A 16,773-nucleotide genomic window follows, 5' to 3' on the forward strand; every position below is an offset into this window, starting at 1 on the left:
CAGAAAGTGTTCCTCTTTCTCTGTTAGCATATCTTGATAATGTCTGTGCTCTGATTGGTATTCAGTTATTCTGGTAGATAATAAAATGGTAATACTCTGCCTGACCCCAGCACCACTGCAGGGAAAATAACAATAATAATGACAACAACTTTGAAAATAGCTGAAAACATATGTTCAAGTCCCATATAATAGAAGTTGCATACAAAAAAATGTAGGCTAACAAAAATTTAAACATGAAGAGTTCATCCATGGCAGTAAGCACATAAAGTAAAATAGATCTCTATTCTTTTTTTTTTTTTTTTTTTTTTTTTTAATCTAGAATAGAGATTTGGGGAAAAAAGTGTGGATCAAATACTATGTTCAGGGTTCTATGAAAAGACCCAACTGGGAAAAGCAAAGAAAATAAAAGCATAATAGTTTAAATATTTAATTTAGTTGAAAGAATTGAGAATGTGACTTTCTTTTTAAAAGCACCTGCCACACTTTTCTTTTCCGTTTCTTCAATGAATTGCAATTTTACCCTAGATTAATGACACGTGGACAAGTTCCACTCTGGGAGGAGCAGAGCTGATAAATTCCCATCCCTGACAGGGTGTGGATTGAAACTTACCTGGCCAGCTGTCAGCAGCAACTCCGAAGGCAAGAAGGTAAATTCTCACAGTGCCTGGTATGATTTTTAATGATGAACACTGCATTGGAGGGTTGCTTAAAATAATAGAAACCCAAACTGAATGATAGGTTATTGTTATTAAGCCTTTTAAAAACAGCAGTTTACGTTACGATGGCTTGAATTTTCTGCAGATGTGGCAATACTCACTGGACGATCAATCATCTTTCTCAGCCTCTGACCATCTGGTCAGACAGTTGATATATCTGATTTTTTTTTAAACAATGGGAATGTTTGAAAAATTGTTTTTGTCTTCACGTCCTTGACAGATTGTATTTAGTGAATTATTTCTGAAATATAAAATGGAATGGTATTTAGAATATCTATATTTTAAACAATGTGAGTTTAGATACCTCTTTCCTATAAGTTGGAAAACACTTCTGATTGCATCTGTTACAAGTGTGTCCTTGTTTTTAGATATGGTTTATTATTTAATTTGTTATAATCTGGTTTGAGTATTTATTCCAGTAGAATAGCATTTACTTGGGTAAAAATGGATTTTCATTCTTGGATTATTAGTGGCTTTGTGGAAATTATAAGCCCAGAAATATTTTTGGAATATAAAGTTTTTCTTCCTATTGCATGTAAGAAAAAACAATTTCAGTGAGAATATACTGGGTTGTTAGAACATCTATCTACTCTAAACTTTTAAGTTTTCACTATAAAAGAAACCGTATTTTAATAAAAGAACTATTTCAAAATTCTAAGCTCTATTGCAGCTGCCTGTGGAATGTATAATGTTTGAATAATGTCACTAATATGACATTAGATTTTCTACAACAAAAAAGGGCAGATGTTAGCAAAACAATCCTTAAATACTTATAAAATACTCCTATATGCTGTTGCCATTGCTTTCTTTACTGATGAGATACAAAGATGAATTTAAAAAATTAAGCATTATGTTTTATAAGTAAAGACAGAATAACCACACTACACTTATGTTCCTTAAAGGAAAGAAAGAGGAACATAAGTGTAGTGTGGTTATTATATACAGCGGTGGGAGGATGGAGTGGAGAAAAGTCAAAGAGGGTCTCATATGAATATCTAAGCCAGAAAACAACCAACCAACCCAAAGAAATTGTGTGGGGATTCCTTAAAACCCATCAAAATGGGCTGTGGCTGTGGCTCAGTGGTGAGAGATTTCCCAGCATGCTCTAGGCCCTGGGTTCAAACCCCCGCACTGCAAATCAACTAGCAGATAAACAAACAAAGCATCAAAAAGAAAAAATAAGGGAAAATTGCTACAAATTAAGATAACTAATATTAGGAATTTTTAAAACCAACAACTTTAGATAACACCTTTCAAGGAAGCTTTCCTTTTTTATAAAAATTGGAAGTAGATGGAACTTTAAAATTAAAGTAAAAACACTTGGCTTTCAGAGTTTTGAAGTGATGGAAGGTACCATCAAAAATATTGACAATTTTAAGTAAATAAGAGTAAAAATAATTCTGTAACAACAATTGAAAACAAAGAAGCCACAGTATCTAGGGATAATGTGTGTAAAACAATCCTTAGAAACAAAATGTGTGTATAACATGAAGAATTCATAATAATAAGTAAATGATCATGACTCTAATAGACAATTAAAAAAGGAGTATAATGAGAGACATTTAACAGAAAATTTATAAACAGAAAAGAACACATGGCCAAATGTTCAAATGTGAGTATCAAAAATATGCAAATTAAAAACTACTAAACCTTTTGTTTAACTTTTAAATTATCAAAAATCACAATGACATTACCTGAAGACTGTGAGACAATGCTGCAGCGGCTTCCTGTGTAAGCTTGGGTTCAGAGTGTGCAAGTCAACCAATCTTTCAATACTTAACCTAGAAATTCCACGTTGAAGAAGATATCCTGAAGAAATAAGATGAATGAAGATAAAAGCTATATTTATTAAGATGTTTATTGTCAAATTCATAATACGGAAAATGGGAAACTAATAAAAATGCCCAACAAGAAGATATTAGTTTAAAAATTTAGATATAGTGATCTAATCGTACGGGCGTTAAAAAGATCAACAGGAAGGCAGATTTGAAGTGAAAACAAGTGATCACATGGACACACACAAGTGCATAAGAAATAAGTGTAGGTCTCCTGTGCAGCCAACACCCAGACCAAGACAGGACACACAACCAGCTTCCTGGACGTCTCCTTCGTGCTCAGGCCTGCTGGTGTCTAGGAGGCCTAGCAGAGCAGATTCTGTTCATCTTTTCCCAACTCTGGTACGGGGATGTATTATTGGTAGTTTGAAATTGACCACAGTGACCATATTTATACCTTGGAAATGGCAAGCCCTAGAAATCATGGCTTTTCTGTTTGCTATTTTTAGGGAGTCGGTTGACTAGTCCCTATCTGTCTGTTCCTATCTGTCACTAATCACGGTTGCCCCACCCATCCTCAAAGGTAACCACCCTCCTGACTTCTAAAGCAGCAGATGAGTTGGGTCAATTCTTGGACTTTTCCTGCTCTGTTGGCTCGTGGATTTCTCAAAGGCAGAAACTGTGTCTCATTCAGTTCATCCTTTTTTACACTGGAACTGACCCAGCGGGAGAATTTTATACATGGTTATTGAAGAATTAGGTTACTGTAAGATTTAGATAGTTTCTAATTAAAAAATGAATCCCCAAGACAAACAATCCATCAGAAGGTGGTTGTTAGATGATGTTTTAATCAAGTTAATAAATGATCCTTTTCCCCCTGCATTTTAAACTTTGCATGAAGCCAGGAAAGATCTTGCTACTATACGCGTTCACATCCCGTCCGTAATATTTACTGCAACCTTCGGGTTGTTTCTTCCTTTCAGTCATTTTTCTATTAACCGTCATTCTCACGCCTCCTTTGGTGGGTCAGGCGGTGTGAGAGCAGCATAGAGACCTATCATAGAAGCTTAGAACCAGTCTGTGGCTTGTAGTCAGGTGGACTCTCAGAAAAGGAGACTTGGTGGGGGTGACACCATCATAGTAGCTGCGGCCATCTCAGGAGACTCATGGAAAGTACTTTACAAGTTCACAGAAGTTTCAGGCAGAAACGTGCAGAGTTTGGGGGTGTTCTGTAGCTCACAGAGTGAGAAGGAACCCGGATGTTCCAGTAGAGAGCAGGCCCGGCACCGAGAGATCTTAGCTTTTCTCTGACCAGCCGCAGGATGTGTGCAAATCGCTTCGATCCACCTGGCTTCAGTTTTGTGTAGTTTGACAAGGGAGTAGGCCCACGGCAGTCACACCCTTTCTAAGGCATTTGAGACTCAGGTCATTCTGTTCTGTAGGCGCTCATGCCAGAGAGAAACACCCTTCCCCTGTGTGCCAGGGGCACATCCACAGAAGCAGTGAGGGCAAAGTTAAGCTGGAGCTTTTAAGGACGCTGGTCGGGATCACTCTGTCTTCGCATCCACACTCCTCATACCTTCACCGCTGCCAGCCTCTGGTCTTCCTTTAATAGTATCGGACAAATACCGAGGGTGGCCCTTACCGTCTCCTCTCTTGATGCTGAAGATATTTAGCAAATATTAGCCTCAGTCCTGCAACCAAGGTTTTAAAAATATTAGACTTCCTCTCCTATAAAGTTTTATGACTAAACCAAAGCCCGTGGCATTCCCTCCCCCAAGGCTGTCTTTCATGTATCTGTTTTCTTTACTTCCTTAGTAGACCTGTGGCTACTAAGTGGGCAATGTAAACCACGCTGCACAGAAAATATGTTGGATGTGAAGTATTTTCCCATAAATACAAAGGTGACTTTCCAGGGTAAGAGGCAAACTAAATTGCCAGACACGCCTAGGATGCACAATACCTGAAAAACACCCATCTCTTAGGGCAGATGGCTCCTGAGAAAGCTCTAATGACCCAGAATTACCTACAAATTGTTTTAATTTACAAAGCATATCTCAAATCTAGCCTCCCAGGTGCAAAATGGGAAATACAAAGCAAGTACAAATTTGGCAGGGAAGATTGAAGGATAAAAACAGAGGAAACTGAACAAGGAGGGAAAATGTGAGCAGATGGTGGTTGTGGGACCAGCTTATCCTGAGTTGAGGGCAGGTCTTGTAGAAACAGTGGGTATAATAGGAGGAGTAGAGAGTTTGGGGTTAAGTGGGTATGTGACTTGAGTCCTCAGTTTTCTCATCTTGTAAAAGGGGAGCTGTACTATCCATCTTGCAGAATTATAGGATTAAAGCTAATGTACCTAAAATAGTCAGTTCGTATCAGGTACCATTTTTTAAAAAAGTTGTCTAAGATTATCTTTTTGAATTAGATTTCATTGACTACAAGAATATATATTACACTGGGAAAATGTTAAGGCCAAAGAGCTCCATTCAGCTCCATGCAGGAACTTATTTCATGCTTACTACGGTTCATGGAACACATGTCTGATGATAAAACCACAATAAAGGGGCTTTCATTTATGTCTTGGAAATACACACCATGTATAAGCAGAGACCAAAGAAAAGACATTGTCTTTGTGAGTTACAGGTTCAAGGTGAGATCTTCATGGGATATTTTGCTACTTCTAGAGTAGCTTGGGGGCAGGGACCAGAAATCTATTCTTAGGAGAGTCACTCTCTTGCTGTGGTTCACAATCTCTGAAGATCTGCTTCCTCTTGACAATATGAATGACTGACTAAAGTGCCTCAAGTGCTGGAGGCAGCATATGCAATGAGTCAGTGGAGGCCAGAATGCTGACGAGGCTTGTGACCCAGGACTGTTTGCTGAGCAAATCCACAGGCATGGACCACTGAGGACAGAAGGCAAAAGACTCAGGCAGACCAGGCAAAGCTTCTGGAGGGGGAGGAGTTAGCATGAGGTTTTCTTGGCTGCTGACTTGATCATGGGGAATGGCAGGCTTTGACCTTACTGTACCTGAAACAAGGAGGTTCCCCATGAAGTGAGTAGAATTGTTGTGCCCCCAAAAGATCTGTTTAAGACTTAACCTCTGCAACTGTGAATGTGGCCTTATTTAAACTAGGGTCATGGAGGATCAAGTTAAATGAGGTCATTCTGGTTTAGGCCTCTACTTCAATGACTGGTGTCTATAAAGGAGAAATTTGGGCACACAGTCACACTCACACACACACGGAACATGTAGTTATGGGTATCGTGTGCAGACGGAGGCAGAGATTAGAGTTATGTGTCTATAAGCCAAGAAACATCAAGATTGCTGGTGGCTGCCAGAAGCTGGAAGAAAAGACCCTGAGAGTCTCCAGAAAGAGCTGACTCTGAGAAGGCCTTGAATTTGGACATCTGTCTGCCAGAACTGTAGGAGAATAAATTCCTGCTGTTTAACAGGTTGTGGTAATTTGCTATGGTAGCTTTAGGAAACTAATTCACACCACTAAACAAAATAGATCTCTGTATGAAGATGCTATCAACACCAATGTTTGTATATAAGGATGATGACCTTGACCTTAGTTTTCCAGTTCTTACTAATACATCGAATAGTTTTATATGATTTTATCTTGAGTATTAAAAATAGGAATGATTTGCTTGTCTATTTGTCTATATTTTTCCAATCACCACTTTCTTTCTCTTCTGTTTCAGACATCAGTTTTACCATGGACTCTCTAGTTGCAGCAAATACCAAATTTTGCATTGATCTTTTCCAAGAGATAAGCAAAGATGAGGGTCACAAAAATATCTTTTTCTGTCCTCTGAGCCTCTCGGCTGCCCTTGGCATGGTCCACCTGGGTGCTAGAAATGACAGTGCACGTCAGATCGATGAGGTATGTATCCATGAAGGCGCTGCGTAAGGCCCTGGAGTCTGGGTGCACATTCAAAGTCAGATGCGAATCCCACACTAGGCTGCTTACTGCCTTCTCTTCAATTCTATCATTCTTCAAGTTTCCAGCTACCATCTCCAGGGAGCTTCCCCAGCCTGCCTGCTCAGACAGCTTTTCCCACTCATCTTCTTTGTTGCTATCTCTGTCTACAAGTCTTTCTCTCTATAATTATTGGCAACCATATTGCTGGTGATTTTTCATACGTGTGCTTTCACTCTCGCTTATTCCATTAAGTATTTATTAAGCACCAGGTATTTGCCCAGGGGCCTGAGATCGCAGTGTCCTTCTTGACCCTTCTCTCTCACTTCATACCACATTGGTCAGAAGATCCTGTTGACTTTTCTTTCCAAATATATCCAGAATCCACATGCTTCTCGCCATCTCCCCAAGACCTGGACCTCGCCATCTCTTCTAACCTGGCACTGTGGACAGTCTCCTGAAGCTGTTCCTGTCGCCCATCTCTTCTCAACACAGCAGGTTGAGAGAGCCTTTTAAACCTTAAATGTAGTCCTAGAGGGAAGGGAGCATTCAGTTCCTTCCTCTGCCTTCCACCCCAGGATCTAAGGAAAGAAGCGTTCCTTCCTTTGAATGGTTACTGATCATTTTGTTTGACTGCATAATCTCTGTTACTTGTCATGTTATAAAAGTGTTCCCGAGGCCCTTCAGGCTTCCTCCGGTTCGGGTTGTCTGAAATACCTTCTCCCCTCATCATGCAGGTATTACACTTCAGTGAACTTTCCCAGAATGAAAGCAAAGAACCTGACCCCTGTTTGAAAAGTAAAAAGGCCGTGGAGGTTGACAGTTCTCCGGAAGGGCAGGAAGCATCGACCCAGCCTCTGGATGCACAGGTGAGCTGCAGCCCTGAGCTCCCGCCCTCCTCTTCCCAGACAGCTCCTTCTGGTCTGTAACTGGTGAGGGTTGCTCATCCCCAGACATTAGGTCCTGGCTGCCATCAACAGCAATAACCTCATGTGACCTATGATTCCTTCCTAATTACGCTTTTTATACATCCTTGGCTCTGAGTTAGCTTCCTAATGAGTATCTTCTGCTCATGATTAAAAGCAACCCACTTAGCTCAGAGTCCCATTACTCACCTGCACCACGGGCCCCCAGGATGGAGTTTGGTTGAAGGTGAAGGGGAACCAGGGATCGGGGTGCTGTGGAATCTGCCTCCCTCCATCTCTGTGGCTCTGTTTGTGCTGAGAGCTGCCCTGACTCACAACGCTGTCATGGCTCAGCCCAGGGACAGGAAGGACGTTCTCCAGGTTCTCCCTACCTCAGAAGTTTGGGAGGTGGAAGACGATGGGGTTTCTTGTGTCCTTTTGAATACAAAGAAAGCCAGGGTGCCCCTGTGCATTGCTGAGTCCTAGACACACTTTTCCTGGGCCATCTTGACTCCACCTGGGAGCCATGATTTCCCAGGTGCCCCCTCCCCCTCCATTCTCTCTTCTTCCCAGCCGCCCCTGCCTGGTAACACAGAGGACACCAGGCAACTCTGAGAATACCTGTCCTTTAGTGGTGTTTCGCTCTTCTGATCCTCACGTTTAAGGTCAAGTTTTGTTTCTTCTTTTGTCAGGCCAAGTCCTCCAGCCATGAGAATGAACTGCTCAGCTGCTACTTCGGAAAGCTTCTCTCCAAGATCGGCAGGATCAAAGCTCACTACACCCTGAGTATGGCCAATAGACTCTATGAGGACCAGGAATTCCCAATCTGCCCGGTGAGTCAAGTGTGACCCGTGACAAAAGTGATCACGGAGTGTGCTACTTAAAAAGCTGGACAGTCACCTGCCACCAGGCACACAGACCTCTTTCATGGGAGGATGCGCTGTGGACTGGTGTCCAGGACCCACCCCCTCCTGTCCCACACCCACCTCTCAACTCAAGTTTATGAGGTTTGTTGTAAGTGTGCAGAGTGGGCCATGTGAGCAGTAGCCTTCGGAACGTGCGTGGGTTTGGTAATGACATTCTAGTGACATCTTCCCCAATTGCGGTGCCTGGTAGATTTGGGCTGCCCTCAAGGCACTTCTCTAAAGTCCCCTTTGGTGCCATGACAAGTGGCCCCAGTGGAAGTGAGCTTCCTGTGTGGCAGAAGGGAGGTCTGGGAGCCAGAGCTGCGGGTCTTGTCCCTGTGACTAAGCAGATTTTACCTGGTGTAGAAAGTATCTCCACTTGGGCGCTAGTTACCCTCAAGTCTCCAGGAGAAGCCACGTACTAAGCAATAAACACGAGGGAGTGACCAGTGGCATGTAAGTGTCACAGCTGTTTAGAGCTGGGCTGGTGGGCTGCTTCTGACCAAAATAAGTGTGTTTTCGTACAGTGGGAATGACTGTAAAAAAACAAACAAATTTTGGGGATTTAAATTCACATATCATGCAATTCATCTATTAAAACTATACAAATCAATGGTTTTGGTATATTACATTATTCATCTAAAATTATGGTAAAAATACATATAGCACAAAATTTGCCATTTTAACCATTTTTAAGCCTACCTTTTACTGGCATTAGTTACATTCACAGTGTCGTGCAGCCATTACCCTATAGACTTTGGAAACTTTTTTATTAAACCAAATGAAAACCCTGTAAGCATTAAGCAGGGCTTTAATTCTTAAAACCAGCAGTATTTATTTAACAGTATTTAACAGCTAAGTCTCTCAAGACTGAAGGCTTGCTCTCCCAGCGTTAGGTGATCAGGACTTCCTTCCCCTCAGCTTCTCGGGACTGCCTTGCTCTTAACTCCAGCGTCTCTACATGATCTTGTTGTGCACTTTCCCCTTTATTCCCATTGAACAGGAGTACTTAGAAGGTGTGATTCAATTTTACCATACGACCATTGAAAGTGTTGATTTCCGGAAAGACACTGAAAAGTCCAGACAAAAGATTAACTTCTGGGTTGAATCTCAATGCCAAGGTAAGGAAGACCAAACACAGGGTAGCTGCTATTCCTTTCCATTTCCGAGAAAACCCATCAACAAGTCCCACTTTCAGATTGTCGATCTTTTGTGGCCAGAGGCTCATATACATGGACTGTGTTCAAAACTTGTTTGGGACAAGCATCAAACTTTTCAAATACTTGGATATTTTGGTACTTATTATTGCTCTTTTGCATGAACATAAATAAAGATGAAATGCCTGTCAACCACACCCAATGCTGGCAGGAGGTTAACTCTTTCCATGAATTTTAAAGTTTTAGTAAGAAGTTAAGATTATGAAGTGATTCCAGTTACTCAGAGGGACATGGAAATAAAACCCTTATTCTTATCAACTTTTCACCATGTGTAAAAATGTTTCCTGGGTGAAGGAGAATGTAGAGCCAGTGGCCAGTGGTGACATTTGGAGGTCAACCCCAGTGGGAAGCTCTTCTATTATAGAACTCCTCTTCCTGTCCTGCGCCCAGCAAAATGGAGGTCTCTAAGTGGAAGAGAGGTCCATAGGGATGTGGAGCTCCTAAACTGGTCGTCCCTTCCAGTCATGTTTAAAATATAGTCTTGTGCCCTGACTTCCTCACTTGCCAACCCACTCATCAAGCACACTTTCCTGGCCACCATGCACTTGGAGTGTCCATCTTGGACACTTGTCTTTACTACCTCTTGCTTTTTTAACTGTCCTCCTTACAACTTTTCTTAAAGTAACTCAGGAACATGGCTATTTCAAAAAGCACATGAAGGGTGCTTTGGGATAATATTATTCTTTGTGAAATGCTAATGCTTTGCTTGAGTAGGAGAATTTTCATGCCTGAGATTTTTGCATTAAAAACAAAACAAACTGCAACTAAGACTGAAGGCAGCTAAATTAGACACAGTCATGGTGTTGATGACTATGCTGGTTCTCAGTGGCCGGGGCTATAGAATGACAGTAGGAATAAGAAAGTTTCTTGCTTCCTTAAAATTTCTTGATTCTCTAAAATGATATTTCTTTAGTAGTATAACCATAGTCTCATATTCTGAATTGCTTCTCCTACAGACTCTCTTTTTTTGTTATTGTTGTTTTGATGCTTCTAATGCCTTATTATGGAGTTTCCCTTTGCTGGTATGTATGGACCACTAGCGCTTTTGGAATCATACCAGTGTTCTCAGCACTGAATGTTCACTTACCCATAGAATCACATCCATCTTCCCAGTAAAATATCCATTGAGTTAGGAGTTCCTCTGTTAAATTAGAATTATTTAGAACTCCATTTCTTGAACTTACAATGTCATATAACAAAAATAATATGGCAGATTTAAAAATATTCTTTGAGCTATTGTGAATTTCAAAGTTACAGCAATGGTTGTGGTGCCTAATATTTTCTTGCAATTAATACACAAGTTTGCATTGACTTCATAAGGACCCACCCAAGCACAGAAGGTTTCAGAGTTTTTTGTTTCACGTGATGAACTAAGAATAAAAATGAATGATAAAGGGTTTAAGGCAGGGGAGTGTTTTTAAAAGATGACTGTGATCATGGAATGGAGAACAGATCAGAAGTGGACAGAAAGAGATGTGAATATAGATGGTCGGGTTGGGGCACCAAGACAGAAGAAGAGCTGGTGGTCCGAACCAGTGGTGGTAGAAGAGGTGGTGAAAGGAGGATGGAGTGGAGAAGCATTACGAGGTGGATCAGAAGGATTTTTATCAACCACTTAGGCAGGTGAAGGACTGTTTGATAAGAGCTGGAGTCATCAAGAATGACTCATAATGCTCTGAACATTTTAATATACCCAAATAAAGAAGTTGCCTACTAGCCTCCCTGTTCATGTCTCCTATGACATGTATCAAATATGTTAATGTGCAAGTTTGCAAACAAATGAAGGATTTTCTTATAGGGGAATCTGCCCTATCCATGATCTAGTTTTTGTTTGTTTGTTGTTTGTTTACCTTGTTTCTAGGGCACTGTGGCATACATCTATAATTCCAGTCACTGGGGGGCAGGAAGTTAAGTTTAAGGTCAGCCTCAGCAACTCAGCTAGAGTCTGTCTCAAAATAAAAACTAAAAAGAACTGAAGATGTATCTCAGTGACAAAGCACCCCTGGATTAAATACTCTACACACCCCAAAATGATAAAATATTCATGAACAAAGTTTATGTCCTTAGGTTTGAGGTCTTATTTATTATAGTCATTACTATTTAAAGATTACTTCCATTAATAATGTGTATGTTCACTGGGTTGACTTAGCTATTCCATAATGTCTACGAATTTAAAAATGTTACATGGTACATGATAAACATATACAATTATTAGTCACCAATTTAAAATATAAGATTTTCTCTTTGGGTAGTTTTGGGTGCATAGCAGTGCTGTCAAAAGAGTAGTCAATGCTAAATGACTGCATTCATTTTATCTTGGGAAAAATTAATCTAATACTGATTAACTATCAAAAAAAAATGGAGATCAGCCTCTTCATTGTGAACTTGCTTCTGGACTCAGTCAGCAATCTTTTTTCCCCATTTCTTGGTTTCCTCCTGGTCTTGTCCCTCCACTCCATTTCTCCCTAGATTTATCCCCCACGAGCCTCAGGTCAGAGACTCAAACCACCCCTGGGGAAGCGTCTGTGGTTTTGTTGTCAGTTCTTGGGAAAGAAGGCTGGAGACCAGCCCTGTGTTACTCCAGGTGTGGCTTAGAGAGGACTCCCTTCTTCCAGTGCACCAAGGTTGCAAAGTCCAATGAACTCATCCCCTCAGGCCTAAAAGTTAGTAGCCTACAGGGCCGAGGTAAGCTTCTGGACACAGACCAGGGCATTTTTTGTTTGCCCATGTGGGGTTGAGAAAATTGTTCATGTACTAAAAAAGTTTGGAGTACCCGCCTTCACAGTAAGAAGGTGACCCTGGGCATCTGCACACATTCCTAGTGACTGACAGCCTGGGAACAAGGGTTGATTATGTCAGCTCTTTGTTACCTGGTGCAATGCTGTCTGCTCCTCTCTTCCATTAGCAGGCTTTTGCTTCCTGTCTCCTGTCTTCCTCCTGCTGACCCAAGCCCAGCTTACCTCTGGTCTTTTCTCAGGGAACATTTTCAAATTCTATAATTATTTGTCCTTCCTGCTTCCACATGCCACAGAATTCCCATTTCTTCAAGTCTCTTCTCAGTGGGTCAAGGGAAAAGTAGTTCACTAAAGAAATCCTTACTGAAGTGTGAATATCTTGTTTCTCCATAGTCAGTGTCTCTCCCAGAGAATTTTAAGTAGAGACAATGCCAACATAATGTATTATTATGGAATTTAAGTCCAGAGCTTCTCGAGGTAGAAGGGTCTTCCCTTCTCAAACCTCAGCCTGTATTTGAGTAACTGGTAATTTGGTACGTCGGGGTGGAAAAGGGGACTGTGGCCTGACAGTGTGGGGCTTCCCCAGTCACCCCTGGTGCTGTGTGTTGTGGGGCAAGAGATGGAAGGCATCAGGGCTGAGTCTAGCCAGCTTTGCTTCTTCTTGGTTGTTGGGAATCACCTCTCACTGGCCACAATCTATTGTTCCGTGAAGAAGAGATAACTGTACCTGCCTTTTGTGGCTTATGTGGTGTGAACTGAAAGAAGGCATGTGAAAGTCCCTCCACTCCATTTCTACAAAAGCGGCCTTTTATCAGGGCCAAGTACATTTTTATGTGTATTTGTTTAAATGTAACCATGTGTACTACTCTATGACAAGTGCTTGAAACAGGAAGTTAATACCATAGCTATTTTCTCCAGGAGACGCTGAGGTAGTCGGGTGGTTGGATCTCTAATTTGAAAGATAAACCGTGGTATGAGCTACCTGATGACCAGTCCATTAAAAGTGGAATGGAGAATCAGAGGGGAGTCCCACAGTTCCGGTGTCTGAGTAGATCCTCCTTCAGGGTGCAGTGGGGGTTCCTCTCCTTTACCTTCACTGTTTCCCCACCCACAACACCCTCACTTCTTGAATGAGACACTCTAACTCTGGGGATGTTAAGATGCATTAAAAAATCCTTGTCTCAGTGAAGACTGATGACGTCATTCACACTCAGGATATTCTCTGGCACATTTCCTTTAGGTAAAATCAAGGAGCTATTCAGCAAGGACACCGTCAGTGATGCCACTGTGCTGGTGCTGGTGAACGCTGTGTACTTCAAGGCCAAATGGGAAAAACATTTTGACTGTGAAAACACGGTTGACGCTCCTTTTTCTCTGAATGAGGTACTGTGTGAGAGCCCATGGTTTTTTAGATATTCCACTCATGATTTCCTCTGACCATGATTTGCAGGATGTGGACTCAGTCCAAGGCTTAGGTCTCTGAGTTGTGGCTTACATTTACCATACATTTAGGGCTTAGCAAAGTCAGCACCTGATGTTCCTTGAGCATTCTTGTGTCAGGCTGCACTGTCTACTTTCTGTTCACTGTTTCATTTGTTCTCCAAAATAACATTATGAAATGGATGTAACGATTACAATGTAGGATTTGAGGGGAAAATTCAAAGGCTAAGTTACTCGGTCATGCATTAGGAGTCACTTCTGTGTTTTGTCCCCAAACCCAGGTTCAAAGTTTGGAATAGGCAGCCAGCCACTGGTTAGCTGGTTCACTTTGTTACTGGGGATGATTTTTTCCCCCTCTATGTCCTAGATTGCTGACTTAGCCACCTCAAGGATATTGTGAGGTTTGGGTGCCCTGGGTAATACCCTTGCCTCTGAAGGAAGGGGCTCTTATTTAATATGTGAGTGATTACCATTTAGCTATGGCTCTGCCGGGTGCCGTGGAGGGCTGGTCCAGGTCAGAGGGGACTGGTGGCATGAGGCCAAGGGACTGCGGCAGAGCAGGCATAGGGGATGGAGAGCTTGCTGGACTTGCGCTGGCTGACTAGGCTGTGGGAGGTGTTTGGATAGGAAGTTCACCAACGAGTAATCTTGAGAACTGATTAAAAGCACAGGAAGACAGTGTTGGCAGAGGTAAGGACTGATCGATCAGTGGGCACAGGCTCTCTTAGGAGGGGTTGCTGCCAAGGCTCAGGACTTCTGGCACAGACCTTTCTCATCTTAAAGAAGCCCTGTTTCAGGAAGTTGGGGCCATGGGGTTTGTGAGCTCACCATGCCCAGCTGTGACTTCCTGCCTTGTCACCTGCAGAACGAAAAGAGGACCGTAAAGATGATGAGGCAACAGGGCACCTTTAGAATTGGCTTCATCGAGGAGCTGCAGGCCCAGGTCCTGGAGATGAGGTACACCATGGGCAAGCTCAGCATGTTCGTCCTGCTGCCGCCTTGCTCTGCAGACAACGTGAAGGGCCTGCAAGAGGTGAGTCTTCATTCCAGAGTTCAGCTGTGGATCCTCGGAGAGCAGTACCACGGTCATCCACCATCTCGAGAAAGGATGGTATCTTAGCCATCAGAGACACCGAAGGCCACACTAGAATTTGAATTAGATTAGATACCTTTTCTGTTTTCTTTAAGCCAAAAGAATATGTACCGAAAATATTGGAATAGAAGTTTCATCTCTTAATTCATAGCCTTCTGCAGTCATTTCTGGGACCAAGGGGTCTGAGTGCCGAGTGACTTCAGAATTGTTACAAATGAAATAGCTTTTCCTTTTCCCTAAGTGTGCTGACTTCTGGCTCTTCCTCAGACTACTTTGCTATAGTTCAACTAAAAACTCCCTAATTGCATTCTGTTTTTAGATGCAAACACTTTGACCAAAGTAGAGACACTGATACTCTAAGGAAGGAATTAATGAAGGCTGGGGAGGCTCAGTAACATTTTATCCCAGGGACAAAAATATGGATTGAGGGAAAAAGCAAGAGAGAAATGCCAGTATAGTAATTACAAATGCAGTAACAACAATTATTCAAAATTTACTGTGTGCCAGCACTTTGTTAAATACTTCACATATGTTATTTTGTTTAATCCTTGAGAGAGCATAAAAGTATTATCTCTGTTTTGTAGAGGAGGAAATTTAACTTTGGCATGTTAGGGCTTGCTCAGACTCACCCAGCTGAGCTTTGCTGGTCTTTGAACATGAGTCTGTCAAGCACCAAAGCACACTGGAACCCAAATTGTCCTGTAACTTCTAGAGAGGAAAGAGATTTTCTTGGAGGAGTTTTAAATGAAATCAGACCATTTTGAGGGTTAGAGAAAGACCTTGAAGTTTGTAGGTAACTGACTGTCAAAATGGACTTGGGTACTTGGAAGTAATTGGGGTATTGTTTGCAGGTTTACAATCTGATCCTAAATGTTATTTTCTTCCTCTTGTAGCTGGAAAGGAAAATGAGCTATGAAAACATCATGGCCTGGACTAGCTCAGAGAACATGTCAGAAGAAAAGGTGGCCGTCTCCTTCCCCCAGCTCACCCTGGAGGACAGCTACGACCTCAACTCCATCCTCCAAGGCCTGGGCATCACGGATATCTTCGATGAGACGAAGGCCGACCTCTCGGGCATCTCTCCCAGCCCCAGTCTGTACCTGTCCAAGATCATCCACAAGACCTTCGTGGAGGTGGATGAAAACGGCACTCAGGCCGCAGCGGCCAGCGGGGCTGTGGGCATGGAGAAGTCACTGCCCACGTGGGTGGAGTTCAATGCCAACCGGCCTTTCCTCTTTTTCATCAGACACAACAAAACCCAGACCATTCTTTTCTGTGGCAGGGTCTGCTGTCCTTGAAGGGACACACAGTCCAGTACTTGGGTGTGGGAGGAAAACGGCAGCGGTCTTCCCCTGTGTGATGTGGGCACTGGCGTGTCTGCCGATATCTAGAGCTGATGGCCTCCTGTCACAGCCCCGCGCTGCCTGCCCCCCGCCATCGGCCGGGTTTGTCCTGAGCTTTGCTCACCCCGAAGCTGATTTTCATCTGTCTGTTCCTAATGAAGGGCCCTTGCTGCCTCCCTCCCCCTTATACCCTAAACTTTCAAGCATATAAATTCACCGTCTGTGACCTGGTCAACAGTTTCAAATGGTATTAATTTTATTTAAGACACCCTCCTCCTTATGAAGGAATCCTGAAAACTCACTGACAGCGTACCTTTGAGAGCTGGAAAACTCGGAAGTCACTTGAATACGGGTAGCAAGAGGAAAGGTTGGACTGGAATGTGTTTGGGAAACTCAGCTCTGTAGGGTGGCTATGGTCATGGCTGTCACTGGGCAAGAGGCCCTGCCTCTTCCTCCTCTTCTGCTGCATGGAAGATATCCTGTGAGGTCTTTTTACTTGGGAGAGAGTAGTCCGGGGGCATATTTAAATGATAGCTCAAGAATGCATGAATCCCCAACCAGCACTCATTTTGCATAGAGCAGGAGGATATTTCTATTATGAATTTGACACTGATTCAGAAAAGTGATAAGAGGATTTGACAGTTTGGTCTCAGTTTTCCTTATCGAATCCTCTAGAGTATCATCAAGCACTCCCCCTCTGTCTCTTCTTCATGCCCTT

The 16,773-nt window shown here is 42.5% G+C and overlaps 1 protein-coding gene across 1 annotated transcript; it reads left to right on the plus strand.

The window, feature by feature from the left end:
* The first annotated feature begins 605 nt into the window (after positions 1-605).
* Serpinb12 (serpin family B member 12) lies at positions 606-16,279 on the plus strand. Its single transcript, XM_047526814.1, has 8 exons — positions 606-647; positions 6,200-6,381; positions 7,155-7,286; positions 8,015-8,155; positions 9,231-9,348; positions 13,420-13,562; positions 14,485-14,652; positions 15,606-16,279. Exons 2-8 carry the CDS (start codon positions 6,214-6,216, stop codon positions 16,008-16,010), a joined length of 1,275 nt encoding a protein of 424 aa, XP_047382770.1. The 5' UTR covers positions 606-647; positions 6,200-6,213; the 3' UTR covers positions 16,011-16,279.
* The last annotated feature ends 494 nt before the right edge of the window (positions 16,280-16,773 follow it).

The sequence above is a fragment of the Sciurus carolinensis genome, chromosome 15 (assembly GCF_902686445.1).
Source record: "Sciurus carolinensis chromosome 15, mSciCar1.2, whole genome shotgun sequence".
Classification (NCBI taxonomy): Eukaryota; Metazoa; Chordata; class Mammalia; order Rodentia; family Sciuridae; genus Sciurus; species Sciurus carolinensis.